The sequence below is a fragment of the Lates calcarifer genome, linkage group LG6 (genome assembly GCF_001640805.2).
Source record: "Lates calcarifer isolate ASB-BC8 linkage group LG6, TLL_Latcal_v3, whole genome shotgun sequence".
NCBI lineage: Eukaryota > Metazoa > Chordata > Actinopteri > Centropomidae > Lates > Lates calcarifer.
The window spans coordinates 15,370,643-15,398,034 of NC_066838.1; the positions used below are offsets into that span (position 1 = coordinate 15,370,643).

General features: G+C 43.5%; 1 protein-coding gene across 9 annotated transcripts in view; it reads right to left on the reverse strand.

Moving 5' to 3' along the window:
* Window positions 1–27,392, reverse strand: part of LOC108877885 (ERC protein 2) — a 147,573-nt gene that overhangs the window by 16,050 nt on the left and 104,131 nt on the right. For all 9 annotated transcript variants that reach the window (XM_051071283.1, XM_051071278.1, XM_051071277.1 and 6 more), the window contains 3 exons: window positions 26,587–26,734; window positions 22,067–22,228; window positions 17,915–17,980 (listed from right to left, as the gene is read on the reverse strand). In XM_051071283.1, the coding sequence (XP_050927240.1) occupies window positions 17,954–17,980; window positions 22,067–22,228; window positions 26,587–26,734 (337 nt within the window). In that variant the 3' untranslated portion in view covers window positions 17,915–17,953. The remainder of the gene's footprint in view (window positions 1–17,914; window positions 17,981–22,066; window positions 22,229–26,586; window positions 26,735–27,392) is intronic.

A 27,392-nucleotide genomic window follows, 5' to 3' on the forward strand; every position in this document is an offset into this window, starting at 1 on the left:
TGGGCCTACCGCCAGAATACTGGAGCTAAATAAGTACCTCACACATACACACACACACACACACACACACACACACACACACACACACACAAACACACACACACACACACACACAGATGCCCAGACAGTGCAGACGAATGGGAAACAAATGGTTCCATTGTATGTTATATACCTTGTCTCCCCTTTTCTCTTCTGTCTTATGATGGTGCAGTGAGAGTGCAGTTTTGAAAATGATCCGTCCAAATATTGTCCACCACCACACACACACACATATACACCCGTACACACACACACACACACACACACACACACACACACACCTCCTCAAAACCTCCACCAACAGCCCTCCCACCACATTCTCACCGCCCCTTCCTTCTCTGTTCTGCAACCCATCAAGACTAAAGAGGCTAATTTCTGTCGATGGCTTACAGGTGGCCAGTGCAAGGTGAACCACATCCACTCTGCTGGCCGACACACAGACACATACACACACACACCAACACTTTGAAAGAAACGAAAAAAATCATGCCTCTAAAAACCAACCCTTTTATAAACCCAATGCCAAACATCAAAGAGAGAAACACACCTTAACACACCTCAAAGGCACCAGAGACACACAGGCATGTGCACACACACACACACACACACCACACACACACACACACACACACACACACACACACACACACACACTAAAACATCCAAACTCAAACATATGCACACTCATAAACCTTAAAGCATGAAGGATTTCCAACAAATGGTTTGAGGGTCAGTCGTAGGCCTGGGACTATCTCATGTTTCCAAACAGAAGAAAAGTCTTCCAGTGCTTTCATAAAAATCTTGTAACTGTTAGAAATTTTTATGTTCTAGTCTTTAAAGAACATTGTGCGGTTGCGAAGAGTTACCAGCATCAATCTGAAAATGAGACTAGGAATCTTATCTTTTATCCTGGAAGGTTGCCTGTTTGGAAATAGAAATTCTTCAGCCGACAGCAACAATCCACTGAGTCTGAGGTGACTGTTACAAATGACAGCAATATTATGTGGAATGAGGTTCGCTCCGGTGCTAAGCTTTCTGTAATTCGGTTCCCACAATTTGCCCATTAGCTCTGAAATTTCATCAGTCCTCCAACTTAGCACATGTCACCTTCAATATGTATGTGTGTGCTGGATAAGCCAGACTATATCATGACACAGAGACAGGCACTAACACACACACACACACACACACACACACACAACTAGACACACTAGACACTCCTTAAAGTATCTGAGCTTAGGGATATTTTGTGAAAAATTATATATTTATTAGAGCAATAAACTGTGACTGATGAGCCTCTGAGTTTGAAGACAGGTGAACTGATGTAATATTTTGTCAAATTTAGTTTTTGATCGTTCACTCCCTCTCGCACAAATTTCACATTCTTGGATATCCATCTGTCTCGCTCAGTCATCTTATGAAGGCTGCGCTGCCAAATTGCAAGACTGGGCTGAGAGACTGAGTTCAAACTCTTTCATTTGTTCCAACCAGCAGAGGTGTATGTGTGTTGTGAGTGCACGAGTGTGTGTGTGTACATGTGCACATGTAGATTGGATTGCAGTGCTTTGAAGCCATGCCCTTGCCTTCATTAAACACAGTCCTAGAGCCTGGAACAGCTTTCTGGGAATGTGTCGATAGCTCGCACAGACACTCGCACGAGCACCAACCTGTGCACGCACTGCAGTGCCAGTAAAAATGACCAGTGTTCTTTGAAGCCTGTGTCACTGTGCAAAGTGATAAGATGAAAGCTGATCATTCCCCTCAAAGGATCTTGCAAAGCCTCAAGCGCACACTGTGCTGACAAGCCTGCACCTAGGCCAGGAGGGCTCAGCGAGTGCCAAGCTAACTGCTACATGCCACACTTATCAGCTGCTATCTGATTGGACAGCGATTGTAAGCTGCCACTTGGCAGTTATAGATTAAAAATGGACAAGATCCCCTGACAAAAAAAGTCCTTTGAAGCTCTGTGGCACACGTGGATTCCAGACCTGACCTTGACAAACAGGTAAATGGGTGAAATTGAAAGAATGTAAAGTAAAATCAATGTGGACAAATATATTCAGTTTCTATCCATCTCTCTCTTTCTCTCCCTCTGTGCATACAATACATATGAGTGTTTTTGCATAACATGACTATGACAGAATGCATTAAGCAACCAAAACATAATGCCCCACCAATGTATACATTATCTTTTCAGTCCTGATGGTCAGATATGAGCATGAGTTCTTCATTTATGTGAGAACCTGTGCCAAAACAGAAACAAACCTACATTTACAACAGTTTGTCTCATTAATTAAAGCTGCAATTTATGTGGAAAAGGCAAAGACAAACACTACATTTAATTTGCAAGCCGTATTTCTGAACTTTATAAGAAAGAAGTAAACTTTGGTGGAGCTGCGGCTCTCTGCAGAAACCTGAAAAACTTGATTATAGAATTATATCAGTCCCTATTTTGCAGCCATTTCACGTATTGTATATGGTTATTTCTTCTGCCATGTTATGTAAACAGCTCAGATACCGGTTATAAAAAATCTAAAATGCTTTAAATAATCTCAAGAAACGATGAGAAGTGATGTGATAATAAGGTAAACCACAGGCTTTCTGAATTCATCTTCTGACTACCAACGTCAGCATGCTCAGACTGGAACAAACTCGATCCAACTTAGTCCGATCATCTGCGACAACCAGATCTCACTACAATCTGCCCAACAGTCATTACCATCTTTAGGAATACTCAGCAAGCCAGAAGAGTCACAGTCACAGACACCAGAGAGCGCAATCCTGGCTCGAAGACAGTTCATAAACTCACTCTCTCTCTCCTGGTATACACAGCATACGCAAAGAAAGAGACAAATGAGAAACAGAAAAGAGAGAGGACAAAAGGGATTGGGAGCGGGAAAGAGACGTAAGGGGGAAAAAAGGGAAGACACAGTGAAAGTAAAGAGGGGTAATCCCTGTTCCCTCCCTGTAGAGGCGTCAGGCAATGATGGAATGGCCTGTTCACACGCATTTAAACAGGGGCTTATCCCAGCACTTTGATACACCTCCCTATAATTGCCTTTGTACCTTTCTGTGTGTATGTTTAGAGAGTGTACGTGTGTATATGTGTCTGTGTAAGCGTACAGTGTTGTCTTGTCTGTCAGTCTTGCTCATTATGCCTAATCCCCGGGATGACACTCTCAATCCTCTCTGTCAACCTGGGCCTTTGCAGCAGCACTCAGGCAAGGAACCAGGTTTAGCACTTGCTCACTCTCTCCACACACACACACACACACACACACACACATGTCAGGTAACACCAAAGCGGGTCACAAAGAGAAGAAAGCATTTTTGCTTGGCAAGAAAAGCAAACAACTATCCCACATCTGTATATGTGTGTGAGAATGTGAGTGAGAAAGAGGAGAGGGAGTGAGAGCAGCAGGGAGAGAAAGAGAAAGAGAAAGGGGGAAAGACACATACGCAGCCACACACACACACACACACACATGCAGATCAGACACAAAGAAAAAGGAAATCAAGCAACACTTCCTGTGTTTGGAAATTCAAAACTGCCACAAAGCGATGATAGAGAAAGGCTACAAGGAGGCTTACACTGATCACTGAACAGCAACACAGTTTAAAACCCACAGAAAATATCTATAGCTATTCATTATTCCATTGACTCCCCCTTTTCCTCCCATCTCTCCCCCTTCTCTCCTCTCTCTCCCTCTCCCTCTCATCTCTCCCCATTTTTCTTTCCACCAAAAGGGAATCCGAGAAATGTCCACAAAACATCTTTCACCAGTTGTTAATACTGTTTCTGCTTTGCCATGATAAAAGTCACGGTATGTTGCCTCATTCCATCCACTCACCCACACACAGACATACACACACATACACACGCATACAACGAAGGTGGCCTTCGTGCATGTGGGCATACAAACATGCATTCACTTGAAGTTATTTTGTAGCGCACACAAACGGGCCTTCAGCCATTTGAACTGCTCAAAAAAAAAAAAAAAATTCTTAACTTCTTTCTGCTTCATCCAACATACACAAATTTAATCAGTCTCTCCCTCCTCTCTCTGACATCAGAGCATCAGATGATAACGTGTGTGTGTGTAGCGGTAGGACGAGGCAGAGGCAGGGCTGGCTGAGCTGACATAACAGCTGACATCACTGATAAAACCTCTGGCTTGTGATCTCAGCCTGCGTGTGGTGCTGGACTCACCAGCTGGCAGCGACAACTCAGATCTGGCAACCCCTTAGCTGATCTGGCAGTTATTGGCCCCTGTTGACCCCTGGTATTGGGGGGAAATATGCTCTCAGTAGGTGGTGGTGTGTGTAGGTCTCTGTATGCGTGTGTGTTATACTTACAAACCCTCCCACAGGATCAATGAGGCCTATCAGTATTTAAATGATACTAATCGGTGTATTTGAACTTTATTGGTGCACAGAGGCAGTATTTTGCAAAGACTTTTTAACAGCCAAAGTTATTCTAATTGCCATATTGAGGGAGCAAAGGAAATCTGGGAGTAAAGGAGGGAAAGAAACAAGACTTGAGCAAGAGTAGAGACAAAAAAGCATTCATTTGTGGATGGCTTGTTTCCAAGTTCAAAGGGACGGGCTCGTCTTTATGCGTAAATGTGTAAAACGCAAGGGAGTTATTCCTTTGAACATACGTGTGTGCATGCGCACACACACACATATGCACACAGACAAACATACACACAAACAAATTATGGCTAAGCCTAGTTATTACCTAAGCAAACAGAGTAAGTCTGAATGGAATGCCTGCTGTGAAACACACCAGTTCCAGACACAAAGCTTTGCGTTATAACGGGGAGACACACACACACACACACACACGCGCACACACACACACACACACTCTAAGAGTTTCGCCACGCACACACTTTACACACACTGTGTGAGAGAAATAACTATGTGTATATGTAATTAGAAGGCAAAAACAAAGCAAACACATGTTTGGGTCTTGTTCTCCGGCCTGCACTTCACTTCATTTGCAATGTGGTGCAGAAGGTTCTGCTAAGCCATTGTTTTTGGTGCTGCTAAACACATGGTGTCTTGCAGGAGTAGCAGGATGTTGAAGCTAGCCAAGGATGAACACGTTTATGTGTTTGTGTGTGTGTGTGTGTGTGTGTGTGTGTGCACATGGTATGTGTGTCAGTATAGTTGGCTGGGGAATATTATTAGCATAGAAAAATAAATATTGATTTTATAGAGCAGTGAATGTTTAGATTATATTCTCAAAAAGTTTTTCTTTTGTGTTGACCTGAACATATGTATATGCAGAATGGCGCGCACACACACACACATGCACACATTATGGTTTTGTATTCCAGCAGACAAGCTTTATTGGTTAGGAGCTCTCGCTAATGTAGGAGCTCTGCTTCACAGCTAGTGGCGTGTGTCACATTTTTAGTGCATGATCGCAAATTCAAATAATTTGAATAACTTTAAGCTTACATGATCAGTCCCAAAACATAATTCAAATGAAACAAATGTCAAACCAAACATTAAAAATCATCTCAACACTGCTCTGATTTACCTGTTATTGACAATGTGTTGAATAATTACTCTGCACAGCCATTATTCACAGACAGGGAGATAAAAACAGATAGAAAAACAGAGGGAGGCCGTCGAGAGGAAGAATGTGACTGAGAGAGAGGAACGCTGAGAAATTAAATTGAGACACAGAAGAGAAAGACAGATTGCGTCCGCTCTGGTATGCCATCTTTACGATCTGTCTGTGAGAGAGCTAGTGAAATTGAACTCAGGTGTAGTGTGATGCCGAAAAAGCCATTTCCCCATTAGGGCTATGGAATCTCACATAAACAAATTACACAAATACTTTCTCTATAAAAAGAGACGGGGAACTTTCTCTAACTGTGCAATGAAACCCGAGCGGGGCCTTGTTTATGTGTATGACAGAGTGTTTACATTGTCCTCTGCTCCCATCCCTTCAGGTGGGGAGAACGCCAGGCCTCCGACAGCTCCACTCCTGTCACACTACCTGTCTGTCTCTGAGATTTCTGTTATGGAGAACATGTGCTGGCTCTGTATGTGTGAGTGTGTATGTGTGTGTGTCTGAGAGAGAGAGACTGAGAAATGCCAACCAGTGATCTGTCCCCATTACAGTCAGCTTAACCACTCAAGAGTGGTGAGTTCAAGGATGTAAAGCAAGGTAGGAAGCCAAGGAAGAGAGGAAAAACAAATGACTAATGGTCATGACTGAGCTGCTAACAGCCTGTGATTATGATTCTTCTGTGTAACATCACACACGCGTCACAAACATCACAAACCTTTCTTTGTCTTTTCCCTCTGAACCCATAATTTATCCAGTAAGTTTGCTAATGCCAGCAATACCTTACCTCACCTCCCCAGCTGTATTGTTCTACCTGGTTAAACAGTCACACCAAATACACTCGTCAAACAATTTCATTCACTTTGTCTTGTGGATTGATCTCACCTTGGTCAAAATAGCAAAATAGCAAGACTCACCAACATCCAGGTGATTTTAGAAGAAGGGTGAGACTGACCTTTCATCCAGGAGGTACTGATTTCTTTGCCTTTTTGTGTTTGCACAACTGCATGGTGAACGAAAAGCAAGCACCATCTGCATGGCTGGCAGGGAGTGCAAGGACAGGGTAAATAAAATGTTTGATAAAAATATGGATCATTTTCAACTTGTGGAATGCTAATGTTAGCTGGCTAGCTTATGCTTGCAACCTTGCCCACACTATTTCCTGTCCCGCCCCGCTGTTCGCCACAGCAAGCAAGCAAATTTCGGCTTGCCAGCTCTTGTCTGACCGCGGCATAATACAACCGCAGCTTTCGAATGTTGGCCACTGAGCAGTAACACTAGAGCTCAAGCAGAACCCATTTACCCAGCCAACTCTTCCCAACAAGACTGGGGATTCAGTCCAACAACCTTCAAGTCACAAGACCCTTTGTCTAACCTTGAGGCTTGTCTCTCATCATCAGTTTACAGAAACAATTGTAATATGTAAATATATTCAAATCAAGCCAAATATCAAGTGCAATAAGCTCGCAAGGGTCGGACACAAACCTCAGTGGTCTGACCTGATTCATAATCCTGACACCTAGAATGAGTGTGCTGTAAACTGTGATGCTGTTCTGAGATCAGCAGGAGGAGGACCACCCAGCAGTGGTGCTAATCCCATAGCTGCAGGGTTGAAGCCTTGCTGCGTACACACTCTGACAGGCTAGGCCACTCCTGGAGAGTGGAGCTAAAGTACAATAGCACCTATTGATGACTGGTGTTAGGTTTTATCCTGCTATGCTCTACTCTGCTTTTAGTGAGAAAGAATAATCAAGCAAGCCTCTCTTGCCGAGTTACCTCTCTTTCACAGAGTTCACATTTAGCAAAGATTTTTATTACAGGTGGGTGACGGCAGTGTTTTTAAAGACCAGGTTGGGTGTCACAGGAACACTAATGTGGTTCCTCTGAGTATTTTGTTTTCAAATGTTAAGGTCCTTCTCATATTTTTAGGTCTTCTCATGGAAATACAGTGTTGCATGAACAAAATACTCAGCACAACAAATGTATTCTTCAAAACTGAACCATCACGGTCCATCAATGAAGCATCAATGGTCAAACAGACATGCAAAAAGCATCAGAAAAAGGAACAGAGTCCATCAGAGAACACTACAAACTGAATTTTACTTTTGTGGTATTGAAAATGTGTACTTAGTATCAAGTACTGAAAACTGTCAAGTAAAGGTGGCATCAAATGCCTGGTCGGATTTGTAATCTTGTTTTCATTCTCTGATAAGATAATTCCTGACATAAATAACATTTGCCTACTTTACTACTCTACACTACCATTTTAGCGAGGTCTCTTGTGGAAGATATAACATATCTCAGGTGGTAATGTATCTGTTTTTTCTCCTGGTGCTTGCCTTTAGATGACATTTAGATTTGACGTCTTTGGCTTGAATGAAAGATTTGTGTAAAAACATGTTAATATTTCTAAAAGGATTTAGAATACTGGTACATCAACTCAGATAATGTATTCATACAAGTATCAAAAAATTCCAAATAATACTCAGCCTTAAAACCCACTTCTAAATCTGTAAATCAACACAACAGCTCAGTTTTGATTAAGCACATTGCAAATGACCACTTTGCACACCTATAGTTGCTGTGGGCAACCCTCTCCACAACTGAGCATCGCTGGCTCAGCAGAAACACAGAACAGCCCACTGCTGGTTCTGTTTTAGCCCGTCAAACACACTCACATCAAACACACAGCCAGCGGCACTCTGTAAGATATAGAGATGGAGAGAGAGAAGAAAAGAAACAGAAAAGAAACGGAGCAGGAGTGACAGAGATGCACTGATTCAAAGCAACCCCCAAAGTGGAAGCCCCGGGATAAACAACCAATCAGAAAAAGGATCACTGTCTAGCCCAATCAGAACGCATTCCAATGACAATCCTCTCCAGACCCAACCAACTAACCCCTGGAGGTATGCACAAAAAAAAAAAAGACACATACACACAACGTGACCTAGATAAACAGCAGCATCTTAACTAAGGCCCTAACCATGTCTGGCCTTAGTATGACTAAAACCCAGAGAGTCTGTGTTCAATCTGCCCCCAGTCTCTATCCCTTCTCTTTACTGTAACTGCTCATTTCTTTATCCATCCCAGCAACAGTAGTGCACAAAGTATGTATGTGTGTGTGTGCGCGCGTGTGTGTGTGTGTGTGTGTGTGTGTGTGTGTGTGTGTGTGTGTCTGGGTGGGAGTTAGACCGCTGGGGGTGGTGGGGGTCCATGATTCCACTGCAGACAGATGGGCTTGGTGTCTGGGCAAGGATACCCTTGTTCCAGAGAGAAGAGCTAGGAGGATAGTTGTGGGATGCGAGATGTCAGTGCATGTGTTTGTGTGTCAGTGCGCGTGAGTGCACAACTGTGTGTATCACTGCGTTTGTTGAGGAGATAGACTTCCTTTCGTCTAGCGTAACAAGAGGACAACATGCTAAGCAACAAGGTTGCAGGGATTCATGTGTGTGTGAGCGTGTGTGCACCCAAATGAGTTGGCGCTTGCCTCCTTACAGTGTGTGTGTGTGTGCATGTGCAGTTGTGTCTCTGCCAGTGTGTGTGCAGGGTTGCATGAGAGTGTGTGGTTGTATAGATCCCTTCTTGGCAGCGGCAGTGTAAGCTGAGGAGGGTCTTACATGGGCTTTAATCCTGTGCTGAATGTCATCGTACAAGTGTGGCTTTTCCACGAGCCCAGATAAGAGAGAGAAAGAGAGGGAGTGTGAGTTCTATTGCACATGTGTAAGTTGTATGATTGTGGAGCATGTAAGTGCATACATGTACGGGAAAGACACCCCTGTAAAGTAGCCCGACCCATTGGTTTGATTACAAGGATTACAGCAGCGACATATAGTAAACTGTGAGGGACACACAGAGAAGCTGCAGTGCTAATCTGCTTGTCTGTGCTGTTCTAGTGACAGAAAGAGAGGCCACTCTGACATCCATTTCTAAGGTTTCACTGGAAAACACAACCTGGCTGAAAACACACCAGGTTGTTGGACTAACTTTCACTCGAGCCAGAGGTTTATAAACTTTTTTTCAGCATGGGGCCCAAATAAGTAGTTTACTCTGTAGCCTTAAGACTCAGGGGTTTTAGAACATTTTACTACCCATGTCATATGGTTACCCTGCAGCAAAATGCTTGTGACCCATTTTGGGATTTGAAGTCTATAGGTTCAACAAACATCATGCATTTCTGAAAAGGTCACTGATCCAGAATGTCCACGACTCTTCTTTTGAGAACAGGAAAGCTATACGTAACTAATAACACTGCAAGACATCGATTATGGAGGAAAAGTGTTGCTGTTTTGATAAATGGCAACACAGCACATCTCAATTTTTACAGGCTTCCTGGACATGGACGAACTTCGGCAAAGCGTCAGGCTAGCGTGAGAAATAAACTGCAGCCCACTGTTATACGAGGCCTAATTAGTGGTCAGCCCTTAATGGTGAATGGCAGTCCAAAGGTTGTTGATGTTATTACAGTAGCTCAACGATAACCTGAGCTATGAAGCCTCTCTGCTGACTCCACACTGGGATGACTTTCAGTGGGAGGAAACAGGTAAATTCCTGTTAGTTTTCCTCTTCAATTCTACAAGGGGTGTCCGATAGCAGCTCTGGCATTTCTAGTACGGGGAAAGAAAATAGTGAAATTCCTTCTGCTATTACTTATTAAAATACATTTAGTGTTATTTCTCTACCGCAGTGTTTCCGTGGGTGTCAATCTTGATCATAAGCGTTTGCTTTCTATTAGGTGACTTAAGTGTGTGTATGTCTGCGTGTGTGTGCATCTGTTTTGAAGTGGCAGCATCAAAATGTCTGTATGTTGCAGGGTGTGACATCCCTGAAGTGAGTGGTACAATGATCAAGTGTCACATATAGTAAAGGCAGCAGGTGTGAGTCTTCTGGTTTGTAGTGACCCCCCCGTGAATATCTCTCTTCTAGCCTTGGAGCAGTGGCCATGCCTCTGATTGGCAGTCTAGGGGTGGGTCTTACTTAACATAGTTTGGGAGAACAACAGAGGCCTTACCCAAGACCTGAGGCTGTGTGGTATTTTTTAGTGCTTTTAGTGTGTGTTTGTGTGTGTGCATCTATGTGTGTCTGTTAAAGAGAGAGAGAGAGGAGAGCACAGGAAGTCTGAAGAAAATAACAGGTTTAAAGTGAAAAGGCTGTGATTCCCTTTTTCTCTGTCTCCAAATCCCTTTACCTCCCTCCATCAGTGAGTCTTTGTGGATGCTCAGACTTTCTCTTTGGGATGTAATCCAACTTGAACAGGGGGGATCTGACCTCCAGAGCATCCTACTGAGAGGTCTCTTACACACAACGATTTTGCTCTCTATCTCTCTCACACATGTACACACAAACACACTCACAAGTGCCTCCCCAGGTGCGAGTTTCTCCTGAGGGAAGGGCTTTTGTGTGCTGCCATCTCCATGAGCTCACAAAACACCCTTATAATCCTGCCAAGATCTTCCTCTCTCGCTCTCTTTCTTGATTTCTCTTTTACACACACAACCAGTAAAGGCTCGCCAAAAAAAGTCAATCAATCTATCAATTTTCACAACTCGGCCCCAACATCATGCGTTTCCACCACAACATTTAGCTCTGCATCTCTAATATTCTTGGTCTCCGTGAGCAAACCACAAAAATACTTGGATGTGTCTTATGGCAATGGCATTTGAAGAGGCGATGGAGATAACTGATAAAGAGTAAAACAGAGAGGGAAAAAAAGGACGGAGAGAGAGGTGAAAAATAGCGACAGCTTGAGGTGTACTGATTTATGACCGTAGGCTGGGCAAACCAGAGAGACGTTTACAGACAGACTGAGTCACACCTGACATGTTCAGGCAGAGAGAGGAGGATGAGGTGGTTCAGTAAAAGTATTTCAGCTTATTGACCTCACTGTATCTAAGCTTTGAATGTTTAAATAATAGTTTAAAAAGTCATGCCATGTCAACTTATGTATATGCCCAGCCAATAAGGATAAACACGTTTTTAAGGGTTAACGTTACTTGTGCTAGGAGAACATGTTTGAGATTATGAGCCTGAGCCAGAGAATTAGTGGTCATAAATGGGAAAGCACTAAAGCGTCATTTCAATTACATAGCCAAGAAACAAAAGTAAGTGCTTGTTGTCTTTTGGCAGATGTGTTTGTGCACTTGAACCAAAAAAAAGTCCAACAACTGTCAAAGCTGCCCTCAACTGCCTGAGCATGATCATGTCTTTTAAAGAAGAGGAAAAGTTAGCTAACAATGCCAGACCAGCACAATTGGGGAAAAAAACACTTAACCACCACACTGTAGCATCCTGCTTTAATAAAGCTCATGAGGTCAGAGCACTCAAAAGAGCACAAGAGGACACAAGCTGGCCTGAGATTATTATGTTGAATTGTCAATAAAAGTCAGTTCCTCCAAAACCATACTGGAACTAAAGTGCTAAAATGAAAATGAAATCCTAAAATAATATTACAGCAAAACTCATTTTAAAAAGTGCAACTAAAATAACCTTGGGGCAATGGACAGCATGACCAGTGATAATGTCTCTGCTCATGACCCCACTATGCCTCCAAAGAGGATGCACGCTCAGGCCACCATCAGCAGCCATTGGACAAACCTCATTTTGGTTGCAGTCGGCTCATCACTGAGAGGCCTGTCGATCTTAAATCGATTGTTAGGTGACCGGTCTCTGAATTGCCACCATCGTCTCCTCACTCAAGAGGACAGCAGACCTGTTAGGGTCAGTTGAATGAAGGCTTTGGGCTGGGAAGCTCATCAGATGTGCATGTGTTGGCTATACTGATGGGGTTGCCCTCACAGAGCTTCACAGATTCACTCTGATTAGATGAGCACACACACACACGCTAATTCCCACTGCATGGTTAAGCACCGATGAGTAGGGATTTACCTGTGGTAACAACTAGAATCACAAAACCCATCTTCGTTCCTGCACATTTGTATGCTTGCACGAGTGATTGTGTGTGTGTGTGTGGCCTTGTCTTGGCGTGTGTAATGAGTGTGTTGTGGGTGGGGAAAGGGAGCTTACCCAGACAAACTGCCTTATGATCCGCACATCAGGTGTCTAACTGTCCTCTCCTTCACACAACTTCAAGAAAACCACAAAAAAACATGAATAAACTTGTCTGCCTCACAATGATTGCCAGTCCTTCCTTCCCTCCTTCCCTCCCTCCTTCCCTCCCTCACCCACCTCTGTCTCTGGGTCCTGTCTGTCTACAGCTTCACACGCTGACAATGATAAAGCAACTCTTTGTCAAATCAATCATGTTGCCAAAGCATAACTGCAATAAACAAAATGAGACCGTGATGGAGACAACTGGGAGTCAGTTCGTGTCTCGCACCTTTCCCAAGCTGGTTTTTCTGATTTGTGCCGTTTATGTTAAATTCTTGCCCTACTCCGTTGCACAGTATAATTTTACATAGGTGGTCTCTTTGATTTGTCTGTCTTAAAAACTGAGGTGAAAATGGTGGTAAAAATCTAAACATTTTTTTCACATAATTATTCTTTTAGGATCCAAAAACAACAGCCCTCATTACTAATAGATATAGGTAAGTCCTCAGAATCACTAATTTTTTAATGTTACCACAATAACTGTTTTGCTCGAGTCTCTGTAGCCATAGAGATGGAACTGGTACCTTATATCTTGACATGAAGAGGGCAGTTTAAAAAGTTAAAAAAGTTATTCAAGTGTTGTCTCGGGATGCGGTGAAATAGATAACAACATAGAGCCCACTCAGATGTCAGTGCTCAGGTGTTGCAGAGTTACTGACTTCTCTCCACTCATGTTCAACCTGGTGGAACAACCTTTGACCTCACAGACTGATGATGCTGACAGCTGGCTGAGGGATGGCCTCGGTCAGACGCCTCTACTGACCCCCAAGCTGAGGTTCACTAGTCACCAAAGACACATGGTGCAACACGGTTACACGCATGTGTGAGGACATACCCACATACCCAAACATTACCCCAAATGCACAAACAAGTGCGTATGTACATGTGCACACACGTTTACATACAATCACAAATGCATGGAAGTTAAGAGATTTTGGGCACTGGCTCGGTGGGCTGCTAGACCATAGCCTGGACCTAAACAAATGGTTTCTATGTGTGTGCTTAGACCTTTCATATCCAACAAAAATGCAAAATCAAAACACAAAGTAGAGAAATTGACAACTTAAACCAAGCAGAATAGCACATGAAGCAACTTAAGTTCAACATACAATTGTAGTTTATCTGGCTACAGACTCTAACTCTGACTAAGTTTTCTCCAACTAATTCCATTTCCACAAACAAAGCCAATGAATGATGTAGAAAACTGAAACAAGACAAAACCATTATTCACTCCTGAATGTCTAGAAAATCTATAATTAGACCAGTGTATTCATTAATTAACGCTTACTCAGTTGTGTTGATGACATGGATGTTTCTTTAGGCGACTTGTAGAAGTATGTGCCATCAGCTTGTGGTAATCAATGTGTGGGATAATAGCTGTTTACACTGGAGATTCAACCTGGCACACAGGGCAGAAAAAAGTGGCAGGGCCTGCTCAACCATTTTAGATGCCACTGGCAAAGTTACCAATGATAATTCAGCAAACCTGATATTTAAAGCAGGGTATTTTGTTTACTGTTAAAAGGAATGTGAACACACTGAAATTAAAAGCAGACACATCAGAGCTGTAAACTGTTATGATCGTGATTGCAAAACTGTAGACAGTGAGAGGTGATGTAATTTCCCGCAGACAGTACTGATGTATATTTTTATTTTCTGATATCAGCTCTGTGAGAGTGTTTGGTATTGAGGTTTTATTACCAACCTTCCTAGAAGAGAACACAAGGAGTAAACTCAGCTGCTGCAGGCCAAAACTGCTGTGATCTCAGCTGTAGAACTGTGGTTACAGAAAACTGACGTCACTTCTAACAGCCGATATTAGCTGTCATCTCTGTTGCTCTGCATTCATGGTCTGTACAAGCTCAATCAGTTTCATATTAAGTAAACTGCAGCCAGACAAAAAACTTACAGTATATTCCTATTAAGTCAAATGTAGCTACTAAATGTATACAGACTTGATTGACTTTACCTGTTTGTGTGAGAAAGTGTTGTGATAAAAACACCCACATCCTGCCTTTCATAAAAGTTCAACCTTACACAAATCCAGAAGAAATACAGAAATCAGCCTATATGACTAAATTTTATTTTGATGATCAAAAACAAATTTCAGACAAAAACCTATGAGGAAAGAAAGTAGTACCTATGAAAAGTGTTCCTTCCCCTATTTCATTTTAATACCAGCTCAGCATACAGTGAGAAATATAACATTTTAACAGCAGTGAGAAATAAGCTGCAGCCCACTGTTCTACAAGGCCTAATTAGTAGTCAGCCCTTAATGGTGAATGGCTGACCAATGGTGAAGGCTTATCTGCACAAAGCGTCCCCATCAGTCTCCCAGTTCTCCACAAAACTCTTGACAGAAAGTTGAAAGGCCACCAGGTGCCTCCCACAGTCAGCCACTGGTGGATGAATCTATTGTCAGCTTTACTTCAACGGTTGCTGTACTTTGGGTTCATGAGTTACATAAGTTCTCAGGTCAGTTTTGGCAGCAAGGAGACCTTGAACTCGAAGGTAGAACTAAACAGAAACAGGCAACTGAGAGTCAAGCACAAACATTTCTGTGACACTAAACCGTATTTAAGAATAAATGGGATTGAGACTCTGCTGTCCAATTTCAGTTTTCCCACTGAGCTTATTATTACTATTGCGATTTTTTCTAGATCTGCTTAAGCTGTGCACACACAAGAGTTGGATACTTACTGACATACACAATGCAGACATACAAACACTGCATTCAGTGCAAACACAGCATGGGCAAATGAAAGCCATCTTCTTGACTTGTTTTAACCTGAACAAGGCCTCACTCCTTCCTGCACACACACAAAAGTACATGTGCACGCTAACACACACACGTACACAAACATATTTCTGTCCCCACTTGGAAAGCCTCTCAGCTTCTTTTCGCTTCATTCAGTACAAATAACTTCACGGTGGGATAAAAGCATAATGTTTCCAGAAAACCTCTTCCCCCCACTCTGCTTCACTCTTTTGGCCCCATGTTCTCCTTCACTTTTTCCTCCAACCCCCTTCTCTTGTGCTCTCTGTCCAAAAGGACATTCTTATTTCATTAGAGGGGGGGGGGGGGGGGGTCTAAGAGGCCAAGAGGGTAAACAAAACCTCTGTAATCAACAGCAGGACATACACAACCACAATGAGCCAATCAGAGCCCAGTGTCCTCTTAGACAGAACCATGGCTAACCAATACAAATCCACACCTGGACGCTCGGAACTCAAACTTGCCAACTCAAACTCAGCACTTAGGTTTGTGTGGAATTCAAAATGCAGCCTAGCACTGGGAGGCAAGGTTATCCATAAGAAACACCAATCAAAGCTAGCATGCATGCCTGCAAAGACACTGTTATACACACACATGCACGCAGACACACAGTTCCCGAGCTATTTGTCTATCGGTGCTGTCATCTCTGTTTGCTCATATTAGGGAGGGCTCACTCAGGGACAGGATATGGGGATTAGGTCTGGCCTTATTGTGCTGTAGCTACACACCGCTAAATGGCTCCCATCTGTTCTCCCATAGAGGACGGCTAATACACGTTAGCTGCGCTCGCGTTGTGCATTGCCAGAATAACAGCAGTGGATAGATGAGCAGCACTGATATCGCTAGCCACAACACCACTCTGCGCTAAAGGCTAATGTGCCTGGCTTATTCTATTAGATTGGGATAAGAAGCACTAATACACACATACATACACACACACGTGCATATGCGCACCATCATGATATCTGATTTGAGATACCAAAGCAGTAGGCTCGTCATGGGTTTCCAACTCTAGGTTTACCTTGAAGGAATATACGTTTGAGCAGGGGAAGCAAAAAATCTGAGAAGAGGTGGAAAGAACGGGAGTTATGGAAAAAGATGGAGAGATGGAAAGAGAGGGAGAAAGAGGGCAGTGTGGTCTGTTTCATTACGGTGAATCCTGACACTACTGCATTCTCAGCACACATGGACTGGATTATAGGCTATGTGGGCTGCTCCGGCACTGTATAGCTCAGCAACGCTCTCTTGCACACACATACTCACACACACACACACACTTTGCAAATGCACACACAAACATCATTGCTAAACACACTAAAGCTTTGCACTATGGGAAGACAAACCATTCGCTCACACACAAGCTATAGGACTCTTAATCCCAAAAGCAGTGCTGGGGCAAAGTGCACAACTACTAAGTCATTGAGGTTAGAGACAGATTTTGCTTGTGATGGTCCACCTGTGGATTACTGCGGGAAAAGAATGAGATGCACTGGAAACTATGAGTATACCATGGTGCCTGGTGTTCTCTCTCGCTCCCACATAAATACATAAGCACCCTTCCCCTTTCCTTCCCTTTCCTCCCTGTCTTTTTGTCTATCTGTCTCGTCTCTCACATGTACATTTATAAATCTCTATTTTTCTTTGTGTCTCTTTGACTTGCACACACTTGTATTAGCTTCAAGCAAACCATAACCCTCCCTGCACAGACCTCGTTCCGCACATCTATGTTCAAAGACATCCTGAGTCTATGGGGGGCTTCGATATAAAACCCCCAAAACAGGAATTATCCTTTATGACTCTGCATTCTTCATTTTATGCTTTTTCAGCTTGCAGCCTTAAAAAAAGGGCTTCATGACTGTTCTGCGTTGTATTGTAATTAAGTACCCCACACACTGGCACACAACGGGGTGGGGTAGCACGGTAAAACTTTACTACAACTGAAAAAGCCGGGCGTGGAGAGACAGACTCGTCCATCTCTGGTTTTTCTCACCATGTCGTTTTTATCACCTCTGGGCCCTGGTACGCTTGCCTTAGGCTGTTGGGCGTGTATAGGTCTAATACCACACAGTTACCTATATAGCCACAGCATGACCAGCATGTGAGCACTCAACAGAAAGCCAGCCATAAAGCTCTGAATCAACTGAGGCTCTTTAGTTGAATTCATAAGCAACGGGAAACAGAGCCGGGTTCTATTACACTCTCTTCTGTCAGAGTTGGGTAATGCTGTGGTTATTGTGGTACCATCAGTGTTCCCGGCTAATGGTTACTCGAGCCCGCTGAAGAAGCCTATTGTGTAGAAGATCATTAAAATATCTGAAGCAGATATACAGTACTACACACTGGCATGGAGTACATTATCTCTAAAATTAGTAGAGAAAGGTAACAATAGCAGTGTAATAGAAACTTACTATGAGAAAATGGAGGTAGGGTTCCCATGGTGATGGTCATCATGCCCATATTCCTTCTTCATCATCCTGTGAGAAAAACAGGGGAAACATATCATCATCGATCCATTAACCGTCTGTTTACATGTTATAATTCATGTTAAAAGACATACAGTCTGTGGCAAAAGATGGTTTCCCTTTAAAACAAACTATTTACTGTACAAACTCTGGCCCAGTGGTTATGTCTTCGCAAGTAGTGTCTCATTGCCCAGTCTTATGGTCCTCCTAACCCCCCTGTGGCTTTTAATCAAAACAATCCTGTTCATGTTGCTCATTCATAAAAGCTGTGTATGATATCATGAAATGCTTTCCTCAATGTGATTGTTAGGAACCAATAACTACACACACAAGGGGTTTCCTTGGGGCTGAGACTGTGCAGACAAGAGCCCTGCTAACAGGAAAGCTAATTCACTCAGACACTAACATTACAATGGTTAGCATGAGCTGGCAGCTCACCATAGCCAAGCCCTTGCCTGCATATTGCTAAACTAAGCTCCGGCATAGCAGAGACTATGCTAGTGCTACACCGGAGCAAAAAACACACACGGGACTTGGCTGCAGTCCACAGTGGCTTTGGTTGGACTGACTGATTGTGACAGCCTTGGTAAACTCAGTAGGCTACACCTAAGCAGCTAAGCTGCAGATATAATGGCCTATAATGCAACATGCTAGATGCTAAATGCTAACATGCAATGAATGGCTGTGACAGCCTCTGTAAACAGAGCCAGACCTATAACCATTCATTCTGCCAGGTTAAACACACACACACATGCACACACACAGGGTGACACACGTACACACAAACATACCAAATACCATGTGCTACTTCTCATAAAGCTGAAGCAGGCAGCATGTTAAGGCTTAGAAAAAAATAACAACAACCCAAAAGAAAAGGTCGTATAATTCTGTCTCTGATAAACACTTTATGGCTGTTTTCTATTTCCTTCCGAGACCGCTGCCAAGTATCTGGCAGTGTTGCTGGCATGGCTAAATGAGAACAACATGAACACAATATGCCCGTCAAAGTGCACACACTCCGTGCTGAGACACAGACCTGGGGTGCATCTCAAGAGGCTAAATCCACTTCCTGTACTTGTCTCCTCCGATTAGATTTCACCTGTCCTCTGACTAAGTCCATCACAGATAGAGTACAGGGCATGTAGTTAGAGGATTGGGATGGACCCACCAACTGTAGCAATTGTAGCTTTGAATGATATGTGGTTTGGCTCCTTTAACAACCTTGAAGTGTGCTCTTGTGTTTATGTGTTCACTATTCTAGTGCATGCATTTGTGCTTACGTGTTTTAAATGTGCCAGTTGGGTTTGAATGCAATATGTATGTGTTCAAGCACGTGCAAATGCAAATGCAAAAAAAAAAAAGCTGGTCACTGTTATGTTATTCATGGCACTAGCTGTATCTTGGAAAGCCATTGCGGTCTCCAGGGTGAGCATGCAGACCCTCTTCATCATCATTATCATTATCATCATCAATCATCCTTCGAGTGGCGTTTCTGGGCCCGGCAATGCACCGAACCACTGGCCTGGCCGCACTTGGATATTTCATTCGAAATGGGAAAGATGGAGGGAGAGAAGGGACTGAGGGAAAGAGTGAAGGAAACAGGGAGACATGGAGGAAAAGAACGCAGGAGGGAAGAAAATACATCAGGAAGAAAAGTGATGTTAAAGGGGTAAAAGAAGAAATGCAGGAGTTATGATAAAACAAGATGAGTGCAGTAGAGGAAGGAGGAGAGGAGGTAACGTAATAGAAATAAGAGAAGAGATAGAACAAAGTGTTCAAGAAAAACAAATAGAGTGATTCATCACATTTAGATGAAAGAGGGAGATTAAAGGGGATGTGAAATCCTGTGTTTTGAGGGAAAACAGTCTCACCTCAGGGACTTCAGTGACAACCAGACTGTGTGACCTGACATCCCCCATCACCAGAGCACACACACACACACACACACACACACATGTGCAGACATACACACACACACACACACACACACACACACACTCACACCTTGGAGACCTTGCCCTGGACCTCTGCCTAACTTCCCCATGAGGTCAAAGATCAGATGTGAGGGAAAACCACAAGGAGATTGGCTGACCTCTGTCAGCAGGGTCTTCTGGTTGTTTTTGAGGAGTGTGTGTTTGACACAAGACCAGTTTGGTTCCACTTTGTGATCAGAAGGGGACTGAAGTTTTGATTTGGGCATTTTGTTCTGATGCAAGGTATCACTGAAACAATGCAATTTCTCAATGTACATATTTGTCGGTATATTCTTTTATATAATGTTCTATTTGTGCCTCTTTTTGAAACCTTTTTGACTCTCATTTCACAAATGTTGCATACAAAGTGTGAACCATCTCAGTTCCCCTCTATAGACATAAAAATCAGCTTTAATAGAGAGTACAATGAAGCCAATCACCATGAATTTATGAGTTATTTTGTTATTCCCTACATTCTTAACAAGATTTCCCAGCAATACTCATAATAGTTTCTTTGGCTTTTTCAGTCCAACTTGAATAGTTGAAACATTACTTGCAGAGAGCTACTGTTTCATATGTCAAACACTATAAACACTGCTGCAGTAAAACAGTGCTGTGTAGCCATATTGAGGGAAAGATATTTATAAATGCAAAGTGAAGGGGAGTAATGTGTGATACTAAAAAGTGACCCCCTGCAGCTCAGAGTTTAATATGAGGCGTACTGTGGTTACATGTATTCTGCCATGCAACAGAACAATACAGAGACTTAATAGCTTGAAAATATTATTTCAGCAAGTCAGATGTAAAACATAACATAACATAACCTAATAACTACACAGCAAGAATTTAAAAGTGGTCCTTGTGGGATTACAAGGTGGTTTCGGGGATTGAGCTATGTTCCATGTCACTCTAAACTTCCATATAGCAAAGCCAATGAATGCTGCAAAATTAGATGTAGATTGATTCAGATTTTCACATAAATATTTTCTACTGTAATATTTAACTCAAGCATGTCTGAGATTCTTTAGTGAAAAGTGTGCGCATTGATGTCAATCAACCCCAGACCCTCACATTCTTTTAGGAATCAAAAATAGAGTCCTTCCACAGGCATTAAAGGGGGAAAAAATTAAAACCAACGGTCCTGTCCTCTTACATATTGCTGAGGTATGTGTATGGGGAGGTATGGGGACAGGGAATCCCCAGTGCATGTTTGACTCCAATTTAGACAGCAGTTTCAGAAGCATTTATAAGGTCTAGAAACACGCAATAGTGCATATCAAATAGAACAGATGTGGGACTTTGGACTCAGGTGGAAATCCCCAGGTATTCCTCTTAAACCCACATACACATACGCACACACACTTCATCTTCATAGTTTGGAATCCCCCCCTAGTCACTGTCTCTTGACAACAATAGAGTTGTGGTAAGATTTTTTTTTTGCATTCAAAATATTTGAAGTTTTTATCAGCTTTTGGAAAGATAGTGAAATCACCTGTCTTTCTTTGAAGATCGCTTTCTCCCGTTAGCAGTTTCATCTGGGTACACACTATCAACATCGGATGTGTGCCTCCTCGCGCATCTACACGCACACAGGCATGCACACGCCTGTACACACTCAGATGCATGCACACTCACACAAATACAAAAAACACTTTGTGCTGATAACAACAACAGTTTGTTCTTCAGCTGTCTTTAAACAGACACATTAAGTTTGTCCTCAGGGCAGTCTGGATACGATACTCAGACAGCGAATAGGGGCTCATATTAGAGATGAATGATACATAAACTAATCTCACACATAAATCCCATCATTCAAAACACTCATTTGGCAGCTTTTCCCTTCAGGCCTCTTATCTAAATGATATGAATAACCGAATTGGCAGGAAGTAATGGAGTTGAAGGAGAAGAGACAGAGGAGAAGAGAGAGGGGAAATTTTATGCTGCCTTGTCCAACCACAACTGACTGGTGGTGGGGATGACAACTATGAAATTGCATCAACGTTAAAAGCATGAGGATGAGAGCCCACAACATGTCAACTTGTGTAAACAAGCCTGAGCTTTAAACCAGTCGGTGTGGGTGAGTGTGTGAGTGTGTGCCTGTGTGCGTGTGCAGATTCATAATTACCTGGTCCATAGGAGGTCGGTGGTTGGCGTGGGGGGGCCCTCTTGGCAGGCCTCTGTGATGCACGTTTGCTGGATGCAAGTGGTGGGCATGGTGGGGATGATGTTGGGGGTGGATGTGGTCTTCCTCGTAGTTATCCGCAATCAGCTTCATTCTGCTCTGAGTCTGCAAAAAACGGAGATAAACAAGAAAATTTATGACATATAATTATAACACGCGTACACTATAGGCCCAACACTACTTTTTTTGTTTCTTGAAAAATGTTCTCGGGGTCTTAGAATGATTAGGTTGAGGGATTCTTGGATGGGGGGAAAGCATGTTGAAAGCCATCAAAGATGATAAAAACAGCACCGCTAACAACACTTGACAGCTCATAAATTGAGTGCGTCGGAGTGCCTGATGAAAATATCGTAAGTCTGTCAAACGTCATCCATATAGAAGATTATCATTTAATTGGATTAGACGAATCCTAGTATGAACAGTTAGTGAGTGTTTCATGTAGCCTAAGGCCACAGGCGTCCTGGCCCGGGTGAAGCAACCTCATTTTAGATGTCACTGATTAAAATTACACTCAAATATGCATCTTTCTGCATGCCTGTAAATGGCTAAGTAAGACTATGTGTCCTTTGTTTGCGAGTGTGCCTTTGCATCTGTGTGTATTTGTGTGAGTGTTTGTGGAATAGGCTGTCATACTGCCAACATCATTGCTTTGGAGAGAGATAACAGCCCAGGCTGACTAACATTAACAATCAACCGAACTCAAGTGAGGCCAGCTGTCTTGGAGATAGACAGAGACAGAGTGGGTGCAGATATATTGACATGCTCAGCTTTATTCCCTTAACTGCAGATACTTCCCCTGAGGGCGGACATGACTGCAGAGCGGGAGGTGGGATTGTGTATGGGATGAAGATGATTCGCGTGAAAGATATGCACACGTCTCTCATCCAAAATGCTGCGGCTTCCCTTGTTTAAATGAGAGACAGCCGTGGCAGGAAGAGGCAAAGAGCCTGAGTCAGCTGTGAAGATAGGAGGGAGATGGTGTTACAGTAGTCACCGGCCTGAGGACATCGCCGCTGAGATAAGGAGCTGAGGCCTAATGACTGAGGAAACGAGCCAGTCAGGATCACAGGAGAGGATGTGGCTAGTATTAAAGAGGTTAGCAATTAGCTTAAACTGGAGAAGGGCAGCTTAGATAAGGCGAGAACACTGACACCATGGTGAGAGGGAAAGAAAGAGAGACAGAGATAAAGATGAAGAGTGAGGGATGGAGGAGGGCTCAGACAGACACCAGACCAGTGGTTAGAGCAGTTAAAGGCTAGGTTGAGGTGTACGGCCCTCCATGACCTCAGGTGTTGACACTAGCAGGTGTGACTGGGTGGGGTTGGCCGCAATGCAATAGTTACAGAGCTGACACCTGTCATTGAGGTTAGGACAATAACTATCATATACCATGCAGCTGATGTAACAACTTTATAGCTGCACAGAGTATACTGTACTGTAGGTGCCTCCATGCAGACTCTTCACCAGCACTTAACAATGCTGGTTAATTCTCACAGAGAAATATTTTCAAATCTAATTTGTGGCCAAGGGTCAAATAGGATGATGTGTGTTTTAGTCCTTACTGCTAATCTAATCAGAACCATATTACTTGTTCCTGTTCATATAATTGCAACCATATCTGGTAGCACAAGAAGCCAAACATCCTACGTGTTTGAGTGTGTGTGTGTGTGTGTGCACGCAGTTAATATTTAATGACCTGAGACACAAACACGAACGAATGAAGTGATGAATTGCTTCTGGAGGAGTCTGACTGTGTGGTCAGGACAGACCACATGTGGCCATCCAGTTTATTCAAACTGACACACACACACACACACACACACACACACACATGCAAAAACACACACACTGACTCTCCTTACAGACATATTCCTGTGTGCATGTTTGAAGAAGGTGTGCACACATAAAATGTCTGTGTGGTGGAATGTGTGTGTTAATTAGTGTTAATTGGTGGCTTTGCAGAGTAAACAGCTCAGTAATGGCCTCCAGGTCTGCTTGCAGATCAGGCAGCCTGGGATAGACACAGGTGGCACTACTGGGGGAGAGAAGAGAAGAGAGGAGAGGAGAGGAGAGTTCTTCATTGACATCTCTAACCATAACAGATTTGGCCTGTAGTGCACGTCTGCGTAGTGTGGGTGTATGTGTGTCTGCATGTGTATCAAAGTGCAGCTGCTGGTGTAAACATGGCAGTGATGATCCCGCTGCTGTGCTTACAGCTGCATCCCAAACCTCAGCCCAAGCCCTCTGTAAATCACAAGCCTGTCCTGATTAGAGCATGGCTGTATTAACACATATGGATGTAGGGGGCCTACAAGAAAGGTCTTAAACAAAGAGATAGCTGGGGAAAGCTACAGAGCCCTTTAATCAGGTCTCTGTGTGTGCATGTGTACAACATTGCCATGCTATCCCAGTAAAAACAGAGTAACACAGTGACCCGGCTCTAAGCAGCCAGATTGTTTTACATAAGCTGTTCTCAATGGCACATCTGAGAACACAAAATCCATCTTTTCAGCAGAGAGGGAGGATGGATGCTCAAACACGTCCAAAAATGAAAGGGAAAGAGTGAAACAACGAGGCAAGAGAGACAGAGAACGTCCCAGAAAATGGCACACAAAATTCATCTTTTCTCAGCTTCAAAGCACCACTGACTTTGGCCATCCATCACTGGGATGGGACCACTCAGAGAATTCCCACATGGGGACGCATTTGTTCTGACTTTCTCCTCAGGAAGTCTAAACACTCACACTCCTCGTGTGGGTTGGTGCGAGTGTGCGGCTGCACCATTGTATATGTGTGTTTGTCTGCGCTGAAGAAGGCCTGTGCCTCAAAGGGAAGCAAACTGTCTGAGAAAGGAAAGTTTGTCTTTGACCGCCTGCTTTGTGCACACACATACACAAGATCAACCAAAGGAGGGATGTGGGGAGGTCAGACAGGGCACTGCTATCTGTAAATCTATCTGCTGTCTACAGATCAGCTTTCTCCTCAGAGACTCTGAGTCCCATAATTCTTCGGCATTTCCTGGTCAGTTTCCTTCCGCCATTGGCTGCCGAGGACCTGAGGAAGGCAACCTATCCCGAAATGTGTGTCAATGGGTCAGAAGACAGAGAGCCGGTGTGTGTCATGTTAAACAACATAACCTCCAGAGAGCTCATTCTGTGGAATGGAAGGAACCCAAGTAACACAAGAGGAACTACTTACCTTACAACCCCTTAACATTAATAGATGACAAAGTCCCATACTTTTAGGGCCCTCGTGCTTGGTGGCCATAGCACTGCCTGGTACACAGCTGCACTTAGCAGTAGTAGTTACATGGATTTATATTGTATGCATGTGTGCGTAAAGGCTTTCTAAGAAACCAGGATTTCATGCATGAGAAAGTGGAGACAAAGAAAGTTTATAAATATACTTCTCACTCCCTTCCTTTCTTTACTTCTCCTTTTTTCTCCTCTCCTCTGCTCCAGGCCTTGGGGCCACACTGTGGCAATTAGAGCTCATCACATCATCAGGTGGACTGTAACCGCTTGTTACCCAACGGGAAAACATGACGCATCCAATGGCGATAAACAGATAATAGGCTTTCCTTGAAATTCCTCGAATGGAATTGCACCCCCTAGGAACTGTTTACCGTTTACGAGACACGAGCAAACATAGGTCCGCACTTAAATGCACACCAAGGCACTGCATCTGTTGACTTTTAAATGCACCATGTTTCCCAGAAGCCCCCGTGACTCAGGAGATCGTACATGTCGACTCCCTGCTGTTACCTCATTATCATTAGCATTCACGTTTGCTCAGTCACTGATGTGGTCTGACCAGACCTTAATGACCAACATACCTTCATCAGCCTTTGGTCATATTGCAAGCCAGGGTATCATGGGAAATAGGTGTGTGTGTGTGTGCGTAAGTACAGTATGTGTGTGACTGTGCTGGGATTTATGTCTCTTTTGCCAGAAGACGTCAGACTGAAAAATCCACCGGTGACTCACCAGTGATACCACCCTACGTCTGCGACTTGAGTGCATCTAATAGCTCTGATTGCAACATTGTTATTAAGAGAATAGCTATCCACATGTGTTTATGTGCCTGGATTTGGAATCACAGCTCCTGCTTGACTGGTTTGGCTTATGATGACTGAACGCTGTAAGTGCGGTTTGAGGCAGGGAAGTCAATTCTGTTAACTACCAGGAATCATTAACTTCTATCTGTTCCTGGTTTTAAAGTTCAAAAGTCTGCCCATGAAGCTGTTTCAGTGCAGGCAAGGCTTCGCCATCCGCAGCAGGTTTGAATTTGTGGCCCTGCTTTGATTCACAAAGCCAGCGTCTGTCCTGAAAGGCGACCGCAAGGCCAGGCTCCATTTGATTCATGTGCAGGCCGGTCAACCTCTTAGACCAAGAGCGCTGTAAATTTGATTCATCGTGTATATGCATGTCTAAATAGCTTGTGGTTGCATGTGGTGCATGTACCTGCTGTTTGAGCTGGTGCATGAGCCTGTCTTTCTCCCTCTTCAGAGCCATCACTTCCTCTTGGGCTTTCTTCCGTTTGGAGGAGGATAACTCCAGCAGGGCAATGTTAGCGTCCTTCTCACTGATGGCTGCCAGCAAAGCTTGCTGCCTGAAGGGAGGGGTGGGTGGGGAATGGGAAATGTGAAACACAGGGTGCAAAAGGTTAAGGAGGAATGTTATCATAAAAGGACAAAGTCTTAAAAGTGAGTCATATTCATTCTCCAAAGTGAAAATAAAAAAAGTTAGAATGTGGAAATACATGTTGCATGGTTAGAATATAAACAGGTGGACAGCATCCACATGTGCAGCTGTCGGTCCGTGTACGTATTGCATATGTCAGAGCAAGCTAACTCACTCACCCAAAGCTCCTTAAACTCAGACAGAGATTCCACAGAAAAGAAGCAGACATCTTTGAAGTGGTCTGCTAAGTGCTGTATTAGTGGTACCTCAGTGTGACTCATGGGCATGTAATAGTGTAATGGAGTCTAATAGAGTAGGCTGAGGAGGATATGACATCTTACCTCTGTCACCACTGGTTACCACAATGTATGTGCATGCCTGTGAGTGTGTGTGTGTGTGTTGGGGGGGGTGACAACAAATGACTGTCCACAGGTGCAGAGGAAACATACCACCCAAACGTCATCATACACACACACACACACACACAACCAGATGCGCAGATTTACTCCCACAGGCCTTGCGTAACCCGTCTTCAGAGCAGATTGGTGATGACTATCCTCGTTGTCAAGCAGGATGTCGTAAATCCA